General features: G+C 33.4%; 2 protein-coding genes across 2 annotated transcripts; both read left to right on the forward strand.

Annotated features, from left to right (window-relative positions):
• Positions 1 to 190: 190 nt before the first annotated feature.
• LOC111716606 (uncharacterized) lies at positions 191 to 5,478 on the forward strand (the record flags this gene model as incomplete). Its single annotated transcript, XM_023492077.1, has 10 exons — positions 191 to 224; positions 407 to 521; positions 577 to 598; positions 657 to 795; positions 2,610 to 2,684; positions 2,960 to 3,063; positions 3,968 to 4,268; positions 4,320 to 4,612; positions 4,868 to 4,968; positions 5,342 to 5,478. Coding segments are annotated over 10 exons (1,321 nt in total), but the record flags the coding sequence as incomplete, so codon positions are not given.
• A 225-nt stretch (positions 5,479 to 5,703) lies between these two features.
• Positions 5,704 to 14,900, forward strand: LOC111716609 (gamma-aminobutyric acid receptor subunit beta). Its single transcript, XM_023492080.1, has 7 exons — positions 5,704 to 5,877; positions 6,460 to 6,578; positions 8,262 to 8,313; positions 8,984 to 9,080; positions 9,231 to 9,322; positions 11,987 to 12,122; positions 13,141 to 14,900. The coding sequence occupies exons 1-7, from the start codon at positions 5,704 to 5,706 to the stop codon at positions 13,188 to 13,190; spliced, it is 720 nt and encodes a 239-aa protein (XP_023347848.1). The 3' UTR covers positions 13,191 to 14,900.
• The last annotated feature ends 867 nt before the right edge of the window (positions 14,901 to 15,767 follow it).

Here is a 15,767-nt window from a genome sequence, read left to right on the forward strand (position 1 = left end):
CCAATGAACCAACTAACCAATGAACCAACTAACCAATAAACCAATGAACCATTGAACCAACTAACCAATGAACCAACTAGCCAACATCTCATCATTGAGGTTCGACCTAAGTTTTAACTACTATACAGTATTCACATAATGCAATGAAATTTGGATTGTGTTACCTTAATAATTATGATTTTGATTTTAGACCATGGCTGATTATAAAGATTATCACCTGCAAGGTACAAGAAACCCCGCTGTTCTTTCAGAATGCTGGACAGGAGGAAGATTACTTCATTGGCTTCCTTATTCTGCAAATTTCATGAAGGAATATAAATGCCATGATTTAATTTACACAATAAGACAATAATATTGACGAGGAAAAAACAATGCCCTAAAATTCTTTAATGACATTATTATAAAGGAATTGAAGCGCGACGACTTCACTCACATTCACACCAAGAAGCCTCTGGTTATAAATGCATGGAGGCCCTCACAGCCCAATGGGAAGAGACCTCAATGTGTAAAAACCTATCTTAGTAAGTAATTTGGGATTTAAATAAATAATCCTTTATTAATTCCTTTCCATTTTAGGCACAAATCCAGAAGAGAGCTGGTAGGTCTACAAAGTACAAATCAATTTTTAAAGTCATTTATTTTTAACTTATTTTAAGGTACGATTTTTCCTGCAAGGACCCTGATCTCCAGTGGTCATCTTGCACTGCTTGTAAAATACCATATACATTAGAGACTTCAGTAGTCATCACTCTAAAGGGACTTTGTTTAAAAACTATGTTTGACACCTCCTACCAGGTATTATGTTTACCTAAGTCATTATGGTTTTCAACTATAAGCAAGATTTTGAAATTCCATGCAAATTTGCTTAAGAATTGGGTAAATGTTTGTGTTAAACTGCATTTGTTGCATAGAGGTGTAAACATTGTCCACTTCCGTGCAGTAAATTAGTCTTCATGTTTCTTTTGTAATTTGTGCAAACTCTTAGCTCACAGTTTGTAAATTTGTCCAATTAAATAAATACCCTTTATAACTTTTAATTGCCAATTGGTGTAGAATCTCAATTTCTTTTCACTGTAGGTCAGTTTTATTTGTATGCATATCTTAAGGATGGATAATTCTTTTAAAGATTTTTGAACAAATTATTGTTGCACCCTAAGAAAATACCATTTAGCTAAAATTGATCATAAAAATAAACCTTTGGTCTTTTCAAAGTAATTTTTGTGTTTTAAAATTTCTATTATCCTATATGGGAGTTGCGTTTAAGTCATGCAACAATTAGTCATACAGCAGTTTATGGGACTGTAAGTGTAATTTCAAGTGACCCTCAATGCAAAGATGGCAATGCTCATTTTACAATGGTACCCTTGTAACCTGAATTAGATCAAAAATGTGGAAGATATTGTTTTTTCTGACTCGAAAAGTGATTAAATCTCCATTATTTCTCATAGGCAAGAAATACATGAATTACTTTTGCAAGGAAATTGCAAATGAAATTAAACAGTTTAAACATAAATATATTTTTTAACAATTTATTTATTTTTCATTTTTCCAGAGCTGAAAACTTTAGAATGGGATATCCTTAATCCTGATCTGTTAATTAATCTGGAGAATAATAACAAGAGAAGAACAAGCCTTATTTAATCTGGAGACGAAAAAAGAGAAGATTAAGAAATGATCTTGATATCCACCATTCTAAAGTTTTCAGCTCTGATTTTCTATAAAAAAAATTTACTGATACATGAATTTAATGCAGAATGCAGATAATCACTATTCCAATCTTCTTGTTTCCTTGCTGTCCTGTTTTGCTCCATTAAATTAGCTGCTTATCCCCTTCCCCACAGGATGGTTTATATGCAGTTTCAATAGCTGACCAGGCAATTTGTAGTATTTAACTCTCATCTCATCTTGTTTTTTTCTGCATTTATTCCAGTTGGTTTTGATTTACACTAAACTTGAAATTAGCCATCTCTGTAGGTTTATTGCTGACATTGTTGTAATGAGAACTTCCCTTTATCAGCTGCATTAATTGAGTTACATGGATCATCAGTGTCAGCAGTAATTAAGAAAGAAAATTTAAAGGACCTTCTTGCTTTAACTGCATTCGGGTAGGTTTCACTGTTAACTTATATTCTCAAGTGGACAGATTTTTTTAAGAAGAAATAATCCGCTAAGCATGCTGTCCCATTTCTTCATACAATGGGGAGTGTATATTTTAATCAGCTGCAGAAAAGGTCCCTTCCAAAAAGGGCTCTGTTCTCTAAATAGAGTGGGTATAAAGATGAATTAGAATTTGACTTATTGGCTCTTTCTGAGATTTTTTAAAATTTTTCTTCTTGATTCTTGTAAGATTTCTTTTTGTTCACTACTGTATCAGTAGGAAGTTATCTAATCAAGCATGGGATTCATGGCCGCTTGGCCTTCCCTCCCTCTGATATATAAAGCCTTTCACAGCACCCACATATGCAAGGTGCAGAGATCAGTCTGGTAAGTCTGATCAGCATGCCATCTAATCACAACCAAAAGCATTAATATTCAATTCATTCTTGATCAGGTTTCATGGCCCAAGGAAGGTCACTTTCACTGTCCCTATAAGACACCTAATATTCTAGGTTATCAACGATGAGGAGTCTGGATATGTATCATACATAGGGAACAAGGCAACCACCATTAAATATGATGCAAAGGTATTTTTTTGAATATTCTTTAAGAAAGTCATAATCTATATAAATATAAAACATTTAGTTTTTAAGAGCCTTTTTATGGAATTAGATCTTTTTTATGTTTAATGTTTGATTTAAAAACGTCCGAAATTTTATTTTAAAAAGTAATAAAATTTGTTCTTATCATCCAGACCTTTAATCAAGTACATTGGGGAGAAAAAAAATCTCTTTTCTTTCCTTAAAAGTTCAAGTAAATAGGGAAATATATTTTCAATCTTTGTATTAAATTATAATTTTAGCAAAGACTGTGGATTATGGAGAATGTAAACAATCCTCAACTTAATGGCATATCTGAAGCAGCCCTAGAGACCTATGTTATGGGCACACACAACTGGACTATCAAGTAAGTGAGCTCCAAAGATATTGAAGTTTTAACAAAGAGGCCTAGTGAAAAATCCCATCCTAACAGATGAAGAAAAATGTAATCTAGACAGATATGTGTGTAATTTTTCATTAAGTATTCACCTATTTGAATGCATAAAGCTCCACAGCTTCATATTTATTCAAAATTGCTGCAGGGCTCATAAAATGATAAATTTAGAAAATTAAAGCATTTATTGCACATAAGGAGCATTCATATTATGACTTTGGGCCCCAAATTCATTTGCAAAGGTAAAATTTCCTTCGGGCCAAAATAAAAAATACTCTCTTTTAGAAAATCATAGCCTTTTTGCCAGAGAATCTGTTTAGTCAAGTTTAGTGGATTTTATGTTTTTGAATTTTGGGAATTTTTGGAATATTGAAAATATTTATAAAATCTGAAGAACTTCCAAAAGAAAATTTCTGAAAAAAAAATGCTTTGATTATTTTTGAAGAAAGAATTGATGAAGGCCATCTTTATTGTAATAGCACTGAAAACAAGACACATGTAAATCCCAGTCATAGGACAAGCCAGACAGATATGTTGAAAAACCCATTGTATAAGTAAAGATGGCATCGTTTCTGTGAACAAATTTTTGAGAATGAAAGATATTTTTCATGAACAATGGTGTCATTCAGAATAAAATGATGGACAAATAGCTTGGATCATTCAGAGAAATTTGAAATCAATTTTTAAGAAACAATTGAAAAAAGGACAAAATGGGACATTTGCAAATGATGAACAAACAAAATGAAGAAAAGCTGAACATGCCTATCTCTATGTATGAGAGTACATTCATAATAGGGGGTCTGAGCATCATGTAGATTAGATAAAAAATACAAAACAAAAACAACTGGAAACCATTAGCAAATGAAATTATTTTCAGAAATGATATTGATTGCCCTAAACAGAAAATGATACTTCTGACCTTCTCTACCTGCACAGATAAAGAGTTTACTTGTAGTAATGGATTATGCATCGATATTAAGAGGAGGTGTGACAGCAGAACAGACTGCAGAGACAAAAGTGATGAAGTTGGTTGTTTAAGGATAAATCCTGATAAATCTTATCAGAAACACATTGCCCCACAGCCACTCTTATCTCAGAACTCCTCAAAGATTATAATAAAGGTGTCAGCGGACATAATGGATATATTAGACATTGATGAAAAAGCTTCTATTTTTCAGGTAATTCTTTTCTGAAGGGTGAAAGATTTAAATAAAAAGTTAATTCTTTAGGTTCAATTCTATCTTCATTTCTCTTGGTACGATGGCAGACTAACATTTTATGATCTTCGTAATGATTCTGGACTCAACAACTTGTCACCAGCAGAAATGGAGCTTCTTTGGATTCCAGTTCTGGTGTTTGATAATACTGAGAACAAGGCGACTACTATGGTCGATGATGAAGCTAGTATTACTATTAGGAAGGAGGGAGCTCCATATCTATCTGGTAAAGATATATACATAAACAGAGAATATTACGATGGAGCAGAAAACCTAATTACCCTATCTAGATTCTACAATACCAGGTTGGGATTAGAAATTGTATTCAAATTTAGCTCTTGATTTTCCAAATTCTTAAACAGCCGTACAGTCAATAAAAAATCTTCATTTCTTGGGTGAAATGGGATGTTATGTAAAAAGCTTACAAACTTTTTTGCTACAACCAAATTTGATTTAGTAATGGCTTTTTATTATTATTATTTTATTCTAAATTTTACTCAGAAAAAAGGGAATTTGAAAAGAGATAATAAATGTATATGTGCAATCACTGATTATTTTAGATTTTTATGCACATACGATCTTCAGTGGTATCCATTTGATATTCAAAACTGTCAACTTCAGCTCACCATGTTTGGAAAATCAGGAGATTTTTCAACATTGGGTAAATATTTTGATTAATTTTGAGATTGATGGTTATTCTAAATAATTTTGAATTCTTCAAGAAAATAATTTTTTTATCATAACTCCATTCTGAATACCCTTAAAGGACAAAATTTTTTATAGTTTTTTTCATGCCAAAAAATTTTTAATATTAGTTTTTTCATTAATTGGAGAAAAAAGGCATTTTTTTGTTTCTCATAATCCTTTATCCAGTCTCAAAAGGAACACACCAATGAATAAAAACCTTTCCAGAAAGTTGCTGCTTAATTTCAAAATATGTCAACATCAAATCATCATTAAAAGAAATTATTAATTAATAAATATACATCAACTAAGTTTTGCTTAAAATGCAAGTACCACCAGTTCCATTCTAGAGACTGAGATCCTGAACTTCTTTGGTAAAAGATCATCCAAAGAGTTTGTTGTTGAAAACTATTTCATGAGGGTATCGGAAAACAACGGAAAAACAACTTTAAAGGAAATCTGTCAATTTAAGAGCAAAAATTATTGATTTCTTTTTAAAAGTTTTATTTTGTTCATAATCAATTAATCAATTATCCAATTAAATTGAATATATGAATTGATCTGATACAAAAATACTTCATTTCAAATAAATTTTATTTTTTTAAGTCTAAAAATGCATAAAGAAAGCTTTCTAAATTCCAGGAACTTTTATGATTTGTAACTGTATTTAACCAGCAAAAGAAATTTTTATCTTTCATTGGCCAAATAATAGATGAATGTGATCCTGGGGAGAAATTTGTTGCCAATTGCATTGAATACTTACCTACCCTCAATCCTGCTTGTCATCATCAGCTATGTCACAGTTTTCTTCAAGCCTTTCTTCTTTGAAGCTGTTGTTACAGTAAATCTCACTACTTTACTGGTCTTGGTTACATTGTTTGTTAGCGTAAGTAGTTTCATAGAATTCCCAGGCTTTATAGTAAAAATTTAAATTTTTTACACTTTACTAAACTGAAACCCTTTTTTTACTTATATGCAAAAATAAACAAGACTTAATTAGATTTTGATGTTTTAGTCTGTTATTCTTAAAAAATTTTAAAATCTGAATTAAAAAAAAAAATTAAACACACAAGACATTAATAAATGATTATGCTATGTAGGGCTTACATTACATTTGATTACTTTGAAAACTTATTTGGAATTTTGACGTAATTATAAAAATGCTACCAGAGGCACATTTAGACCATTTATTTCTTATCTTCGTCATAGATTGCTAGATTAATTTTAGTATAGAAATCTTGAGGTGAGGAACACTTACAGATAAATAAAGTACAGTGATTTTCTTTTCAAAACTCAAAGCTTTTCCTGACATTTTAAAAAAATTGCTTCACGCCAATCTATCATTTAAAATTTGAACTGTGGCTCTATCGGTGATCATTTTCTTCTAATAAAATACAAAAACAATAACAAAAAAGCTTGTGGTGTCCTCATATTTTTTCAAAGACAAAATTTTTGAAATTCTGTTCAGGTTAGCAATAGTCTACCACCAACCTCCTACATCAAGATGATCGATGTTTATCTGATTTTCTGTCTTCTTATACCATTTACTGAAGTTCTTCTAATCACCATCATGGACTTCTTAAGAATGTGAGACATTTTTAAAATGCAAATTATGAAAAATAGTGGTCTGTGTTTATAACACACAATAAAGACAACTTTTCTATTTAATTTTTTAATGTTTTTTATTTTTCCACATTCTAACTTTTAATAATATTGAAAAAATAAAGAATTAACCTCTGTGAATCAAAAAATCTGACGAATAAATAATACAAAACTATTTACACAAATAAAAACAGATACTAATGATTATGATTTGAATGAGTAGAGGAGAAAACATTTCAGGGCAACATCCGCCAATCCCAGTTTAAGCATTTAGATCTAACCATCCTGTCACAATTAACTATTCCTGAGGTTTTAAGATGACGGGTATGCTCTATTCTGTCTTGTCAGGAAGATTTTTATCTCTCAGTTGTATAGGGGTATGGGTGGGTTAGTCTTGTAGGATTTTTATTCTAAATCTCCAACAGTTGGCAGGGCTTGGCTTGGGTTGAATACCCTGGCCCTCCATAAATATACAAACAAATTTAGATTAGGCCTGGCTCCACATAAAATATTTAATATTCAGATCCAGATAAATATACAGGGTGTCAGATCAATATTTCTGGCTTGATTTACAATATGTATAAAATAAAATAGATGATGGTCGCAGCAAAAAAAGGGTGCTCACACCTCTGCAGACACCCAATCACAATTCTTGTTTAATATCATTTTCTGCACTTCACTTCTTGTTCTCCAATTTTCTTCCCTATGATGCAACTTCCATCATGTTCTTGGTTAAATTTTGAAAGAAAAGTTTTTTTGGACATCCTGATAATCACCAATATAGGTTCCTAGAATTTTGTTCAAACACCCTGTTCAGTGTTCATAGACTCTGTATGTTTTGTTTTGCACACATAGCTTGGCTTGCAGTCTCCTTTATCTATTACAAAAGCTGAGTTGAGTCAGGCTTTTTTGTTTGGGGGGGGGGGGGGAAAGACAGTAAGCTAGCTTTCTATACAAGGCTATGCATACATTTGTTTATCCATTTCTAATCTTCTATGTTTCTTAGTTGTCTTCAACTAATTCTATTGACATCAAGGTATGTATGTTTGTAGGATTTGGAAGTTTGGAGCAGGTTTAGGAGTAAGAGCAATGAGGGATTTGCAAAGAAGGAAATCACTTCAATCCTTCTTTTTATACTGATTCCCAGTGTCTGCAGAATTTTAAGGATTCCCTTTAAAATTGGAAGGCACTGCAAAATGGGGATTTGTATAACTTTATGCCCCAGAATATGACCTGTCATCAGCAGTCCACTCCTTTGGCCGAGTAAAGATGGGTATTGTTCTACTTTTAAGGTTTAATATTTGCTTGTTTCTGGCAAGAAAGAGGGGGAAGAGAGACAGATACCCGAAACTCTTGCACTGTTCAGTACTCTGTTTTCTTATAGGGTGAGTCATGCAGGGCTCTCTGGTGTGTAAATAGAACCTAACCCCTTGGTGGCTCTGCTATAACTGCAACTTCTCTTTCTAAGTTTTGATTTCTAACAAGCTGTTTTCAAATTGTTTCCGTGTTACCATGTATCCAAACTATTTGAAAGCTTGGTAATAATCTAAAAATAAATTAAGAGTCCTCTTCACTGTATTGATTGATATAATCGACAATAACTGTATTAGTAGACATTACTTAAGTTCCTAATTTTATCTCCTTTATTAATGAAGTCAATTTTTGTAGAAAATCTGAATCTGGCAGTGATTCTGAACATGGACAACAAAATTCTGGACAGGTAATTGATAACTTAAGATCTTAAACTTGATGATTTAAACTACCCCAGAGAAGAGACTCAACGAGGGAGGGGGTACAGAGGTGCCATGAGCCCTGCAAAAATGACCTCCCAGTCTCTAGATTTGCAGAATGACCTGAAGGCCCTGCAAAACCCTCTCCATGCCTCTTGCTATGTCTTTGAGCCTCTGTCATTTTGTCTCCACACTACACACTTTGATCACCCTTTGCTGTTTTTAATTTTTCTTTACCTCTTATGACTTAACCAACTAAAAATCATCAAAATATATATCTCTTCATAGTAGTCTCCGCAATAGTTTTAAGAATCGTTTAATCAACAAATTTTAAATATTAATTCATTTCATTAATCCTAAGTTTTTTTTTTTGCAAACAAAGTAAATCTTTCCATTTACTGATAGCATCTATTGGTTCAGAAAAGACAACAAACACATGACTGAACTCTGTTTGGATCAGGCCCTAATGGACTTGGCATACAGGAGTGGGGGGGGGGAGGCATTCCCACACCTGTGTTAGGAATCTAAGATGTGATCAGTTTGCTCGGGTGGAGATTTAAGGTCCCCTTAAATGCAAAAGCACTCCATTTAAGTGGGAAAAAAACCTTCCCCCCCCCCCCCAAAAAAAATAATACACTAAACTTAATCAAATAATTTTAGCGAACCATCAACCATCATGGGACTCTTGTAACGGTAGCTGAAGAAATCACTCCTGTTGAAAATGCTGCAGTACCTGATACAACTGATTTTGTGTTCGGTGAGGACACATTTTTACTAATTTAAACACCACAAGCACTTAAATTTCCATCCGTGATTACAAGGGGGTTCAGTAAGTTTAAATACACACATCTCTGTTCTTGATCAACACTCATACTGTAACCCTTTATAATACAACATTATTCTTTAGTAAGTAGGAGACAAGAGGTTCCCACTGTTAGGAGTATACTTAAAGCTGACAAAAGAATTCAACCCATGGATCTTATCCAACGAAATGAAAAGGTAAAGTAACTGAAATATCTCAATCATATAGTTTTAAAATTGTGTTGACTTTGTAGCTTAACTATTCATTTCTGTAATTTCCTTTGTTGTTTTCACATTGCTTGGTTCTAATCTGAAATTATTCATCCACGCTACTCCAGGATCTTATACAGGATAGACCTTAGAGCCTTAGCTCTGTTGGTCCCACTTAAGACCTGGGTACTTGTACTCCATTGACAGCTCTCAGGATGATATAATTCTAATATGCCTATTCAAGTACCAAGGAGGACACCTGCCTCCTTCCCCACCAATATCCAAGAGGATGCCTTTTCAGATTCATCCGCATCCCCAAGGGACCTTTTTCCATTAGTTTCTGGCATGGTGGAGATTGTAGATGGTGGCTAGTCAGATCAAAGTGGACCAGATGAAACATTAGGTCCTGGAGATGGTTCATACAATAGGAACACTTGAGGTATAGAACAGCTAGTACTTCTAAGATGTGAAGAAGCTCCATCTTCTCCCATTGGGGATATTCAAGATATGGTGCAGTCAGAATACCAATACAGATCTATGGCTCAAGGTGAAGAAGAGATCATGAGGATCTACGAGGACAAGATCTATGGTCCTCCAGACATGTCTAAGAAACCAGGAGGTTTACACATAGAAGGACATATTATCAGAGATGGAAGAAGCTGCTCTCTGCAAGCAGCTGCCCATCACCCTGTTATGGAAGCTTACTCGGAATTAGAGTTGGAAGGACTCCTAAGAGATACCCCTGAACCTAGATATACTCCAGTCCCTACCCCTGACCTAGAGTTCCCTTTAACTCCAGGCCGGAGCAGCTATGATTTCAACAAAAGCAGTCAATGTATCAGCTGGTGATATGTAAGCTTATGTGGACCAACTATAGTTCCTTGTGTAAAGACTGCTTCCCTGGTTGAAAGATGATATCTCCTCTTCTGGATCTTCAAACCCCAGGACTCTTAGTCTAGATATAGTACTAGAGGATATTTTGAAATTTCAGGCAGCTGCTCAGAGAAATCATACTCCAGAACCATGTAATGAAGTGTTTGAGTTCAGAGTCCCTAGACCAGAGCACTTGGATGAAGCTGAGGCTACTCAGATAAAACCAGTCTTGGAGCATCCAAATGAGATATTTAAGTGCAGAGTTCCTGAACCAGAGCAGCTAGATGAAGCTAAGGCCGCTACTCAGATAAACCTGGACTGGAGCATCAAAATGAGATAGCTGAATCCAGAGTCCATGAACCAGAGAAACTGGATGGGAGATTTGAATCTAGAGTAGCTGCTTGTAGGAATCCAGACCAAGAGCAGCTAAACAATGATCTTGACACAAGGAAAGTTTTATGGACTGTTTATCAACAATACCTGAGGACTAGACGGATGGCTACTGTACTTGAAAGATTAGTTGAAGATTACTTGGGGATTGAATTTAGGCCTAGTATAGGCCCATCAAGAGCCTAGGAGGAATTGAACGTTCTCAGGCCCATCCTGGATAGACAGAGAACTAGTATACTCTCATTAGCTGAGCGATGGTTCTCGCAATAATCAGAAGGACCTTATTAAGACAGGAAGATAACAATCAAATCACATCAAATCAAATATTTATTACAGGAAGATTAAAATTTATACAATATAAATGATGATAAACATGATGATGACAATGATGATGACAATGATGATAACAATGATACCAACAATGATGAAAACAATGATGATAACCATGATGATGACAATGAGGATAACAAGGACACTGACAGGGGCGACAACCACAACGATAATAATGAGTAATAGAGGGAGACACTAAGACACAGACGATAACAGTTGAACATCTGAAGGAACTTATTAGACCTGAAAATGTACAGATGTTTTAATAAATAAACTATAAAACTATTTAATCCCAATTGATTTATAATCTGAGAGACGTGTACAGAAAGGTTATTAAAGGGATTGATATCCAAATAAGGGTATGGGGATCTAGAGTGGAATAATTGCTTAAGCCCTACAACCATGGGTGCAATTGATGGATCTCGAAATTCCCATAGGATTTACATCCGGCTTGTTATTGGAGAAACCAATACTTACAACAATAAATCACATGCGATCCCAGGTTAGAGCCGGAAGTTCTAAGGTGTGGAATAGAGGGCAATGGCTAATACGCCAAAGTCTGTAGTTTAACATAAAGTTGTATTCAATTTCAGGAAAGTTTGATGAAATTGGCAAATTTTGTTTAAGATTGCCCTTAATACTAATAACAATTATTCAAAGTTAATTATCAAAAAACTAGCCTTTCAGAAAATGTACAGCTTTGGCTACACTTGCAGTAAGTTTTAGTACAATGATGCGCAAAATGTGTATTATTCTTCTTATATCTGTCGATAATAACAGACTTAAAGAGACACTGGAAATCCTTTTCTTGTCTTACCAATACGATTTCTTGTTGGGGCATGATACAATATGTATTTTAAATTTGTGGAGATAAGTTAGCCAGCTACAGAGCAGGTTTTGCGCTATAATTGTTTAATTGCGCATTGGAAACCCTAATTTAAGTTATGTTTCCGATAAGTCACCCTCTCTTGTTACCACCACTTTTATTTATTATTTATTATTCTTTAGCATACCTTCTCTTCAGTATTAATTTCAAACCTTTATAAATGTTTTGTTCAGATTGAAGTTGAGGCAAGGCAAGCACTGTACTCTCATGCCAGGAAAAAGGGAAAGATTTTGAACCGGTTTAAGAAGTTTGCAGTCTATGGCATACCGTTCATCATTGTCATGTTTATAGCTCCTTATATGATTGTAGGTAAGTAAAATTAAACTTTTTCGGTTGTTCTTGGCAGGAAACCTATTACAGGGCAGTGCAGTGGAATACAGGGGAGTAAATAGGAGTACAGAGGAGACAGAGTGCAGACAACATGGAACTTAGTGGAATACAGGGGTGTACATGGGAGTAAAGTGGAGTACAGTTGAGTACAGTGGAGTACAGTGAAATACAGGGGAGTACAGGAGAGTGCAGGGGAGTAAAAGAGAGTACAGGGAAGTAGAGAAACTAACAGGGGAGCACTGGATGTTAAGGACTTTCCCAAAGGATTTTTCCCAAGTGATTTTTTCCCAGGTGACAACTTCCCAGATGTGGAATTTCCCAAAATGTTAGATAAGCCCTCTGATGCGCCGCTGGCTGCAATGGGGGGACTGCTTGCTATAGCTAGGACATACTAGGGAAGTTACCGCCTAGTGAAATTCCAAATTGCACATTTGGGAAGTGAACACTTGAAAAATACCCTTGGGAAGTGGCCCCTTGGGAAAAATCCTTTAGGAAAGTACCGGACATCAATTGGAGTACAGGGGAATGCAGTGGAGTACAGTGGAAAACAGGAGAGTAAAGTGGAGTACAGGGGAGTACCGGGGAGCATAGGGAATACAGGGGAATATAGGGGAATACAGGGTGTACAGTTGAGTGCAGGAGAGTACAGAGGAATACAGGGGAGTAGAGGAAGTACAGGGTAGTACAGTGGAGTACAGGGGAATGCAGGGTGTACAGTTCAGTGCAGGAGAGTACAGAGGAATACAGGGGAGTAGAGGAAGTATAGGGGAGTACAGTGGAGTACAGTGGAGTACAGTGGAGTACAGGGGGTACATTGGAGAAAAGGAGAGTATACAAGAGAGTACAGAGGAGTACAGGAAATTACAAGGGAGTACAAGGGAGTAAAGAAGAGTATAGAGATTGACACCAAAAATTGGCTTTCAGGGAATTATCGTAAACATACAATTTGTAAATTTGATACAAGGAAACAAAGTTTTGAAAAAGGTTTCTGTTCTAGGTATAGCACATGTATACAGTGCTAGGGTTGAAGCAGCACTCAAGAATTAAACCAACCGAAACATAAATAAAAGAAAAGATAGTTTCACAAATAGAGGCTACATAAGAGCGAAGGTCTCCAAAATGTTCTTCTACATAAAGTGAAAACCAGAACACAATGGAATAGGAAGACGACATTATATCAATCCTCATCAATCCTCAAGTGTAGCTGATGGTGTTAAAAAGTAAATCACTCATTTAGTGAAATAGGTCTGTTTACACTGCAAAATTGCTGTGTCTCATACTCATTGGACGTTTCAAACTTCTAAAACTTGATTCTAAAAAGTCGTCTTCCTATTTAAGATAATTCTGGTTAACACTAAATTGTATTTAAATAAAATTAAATTATGTAAATGTAATTTAGATGTTATTAAATGTAATTTAGATTTAAGGGCTGCGTTTGAAATGTAAGTAAACATTATTTATATGTTAAGAAAATTCAAAATTCAGATTTACGTGAATATGATGTATATTCAGGTATATTTAAATGCTAGATATGTAAATGTAATTTAGATTTAAGGATAAGTAATTTAAATTTGCGTAAATGTAATTTAGATGTAAGGGCTCCAATTCAAATACAAGATATTGTTATTTGAAAATGAGTAAACATTATTTACAAATAAGTGATTATTGCTATTTAGATTTAATGTAATGTAATTTAGATTTAAGTAAATATGATATATTTTCAAGTAAACTTAAAATATGTTTATATGAATATTTCTATATTTAAGTAAACTTAAATTATGTGCCAGTGTAATTTAGATGTAATTAGATGTAATTTAGAATTAAGGGCAGCAATTCAAATATAAGTAAATGTTATTTATATTTAATCTATTGCAATTTAGAATTAAGGGCTGCAATTTGATTAGAAGTAAATGCTATTTATATTTCATCAATTGCAATTTAGAATTAAGGGCTGCAATTTGATTAGAAGTAAATGTTATTTAGAATTAATCTATTGCAATTTAGAATTAAGGGCTGCAATTTGATTACAATTAAATGTCATTTATAATTAATCAATTGCAATTTAGATATAAGTTCTGCAATTTGATTACAAGTAAATGTTATTTATAATTAATCTATTGCAATTTAGAATTAAGGCTCCATTTTAATTATAATTAAATTTCATTTAGATTTAAATGAATGTTATTTATAATTAAATAATGTAATTTAGATTTAAGGGAATGTAAAACGCACTTATATGTAATTGAATGTAATTAATCATAATCAAGAAATATTTGAGCAGGTACCCCCAAATCTTTGTTTACATATAAAGTATTATAACAACATTATATGGGTGAAATACAGGGTTACCCACAAAGGAAGAGGCTTTAACGACGAGTGTACAGAATGTATACTGTACAGAATGTATACTGTACAGAATGTATACTGTACAGAATGTACATTGTACAGAATGTATACTGTACAGAATGTATACTGTACAGAATGTATACTGTGCAGAATGTATACTGTTTTTTATATTTACGATTACCTGCAACTATAGTTGTTTCTTTTTTGCCTAATCATTGAATAAGGCAAAAAAGTTATATTTAAGGCAGAAGCCGTAAATTTAACCCCGGAATTGTCAATTTCAAAGAGATTCAGGTCGTCTTTACAGTCTCATCCTTTATGGCTATTCCTGTATAAACAAAGCTAACTTGATCTTATCTACATTTTCAGTGGGAGGAATGTAAATATTTCAGTACAAAAATATTTGAAGGTTTTCTGATGTATAAATATTTCTTGATTATATTCATGTAAAAGGCAAAATAAAAATCTTCCACAAAATGTTTTTTTTAAGAAAGAGAAGAAATTGGTTGATGCTTAAAAGCTTTTAAAATTTTTTTTTATGATTTTAAACTTGGTATATTTCAAACCACCCCCCCCCATCCTCAAATTGGCTGTTATAAATCTTCAACATTGGCCCCATTAAATTGGATGTTTTATAACCTCAAAATTGGCTTTTTTATCCCATTAAATTGGATGTTTTAAATCCTAAAAAATTGGCTTTTTACCCCCATTAAATTTGCTGTTTTATATCCTCAAAATTGACTGTTTAAAATCGTCAAAATTGGTTGTTTTACACTATTAAATCTGCTGTTTTATATCCTCAAAATTGGCTACTGAATATCCTCAAATTGGCTGCTTTACACTCCTAAATTTTCTGTTTTATATTCATATAATTGATTGTTTTATATCCTCAAAATTGGCCACTGAATATCCTCAAATTGGCTGCTTTGCACTCCTAAAATTTCTGTTTTATATTCACATAATTGATTATTATATATCCTTAAAATTGACCGCTAAATATTCCTTAAATTGTCTGCTTTATATCCTCACAATTTTCTGTTAACTATTCTCAAAATTGAAAGTTTAAAATCTTCAGAATTGAGTGAGATATCAGAAATTTTTTCAAACTTAAATTTTTCGATTCCAGCTTTTCAAATCTAATCAAAATTGTTAAAATTTTTGGAAAATAATAGTATCTATCCTAATGTAACTTGCGCATTTCTACTTCAGAAAGACCTACCAGAATGATCTGAATTAAATACATTTATACTTTATGCCCTAAATAAATGAATACCTGTT

Source organism: Eurytemora carolleeae, unplaced genomic scaffold (assembly GCF_000591075.1).
Source record: "Eurytemora carolleeae unplaced genomic scaffold, Eaff_2.0 scaffold2128, whole genome shotgun sequence".
NCBI lineage: Eukaryota > Metazoa > Arthropoda > Copepoda > Calanoida > Temoridae > Eurytemora > Eurytemora carolleeae.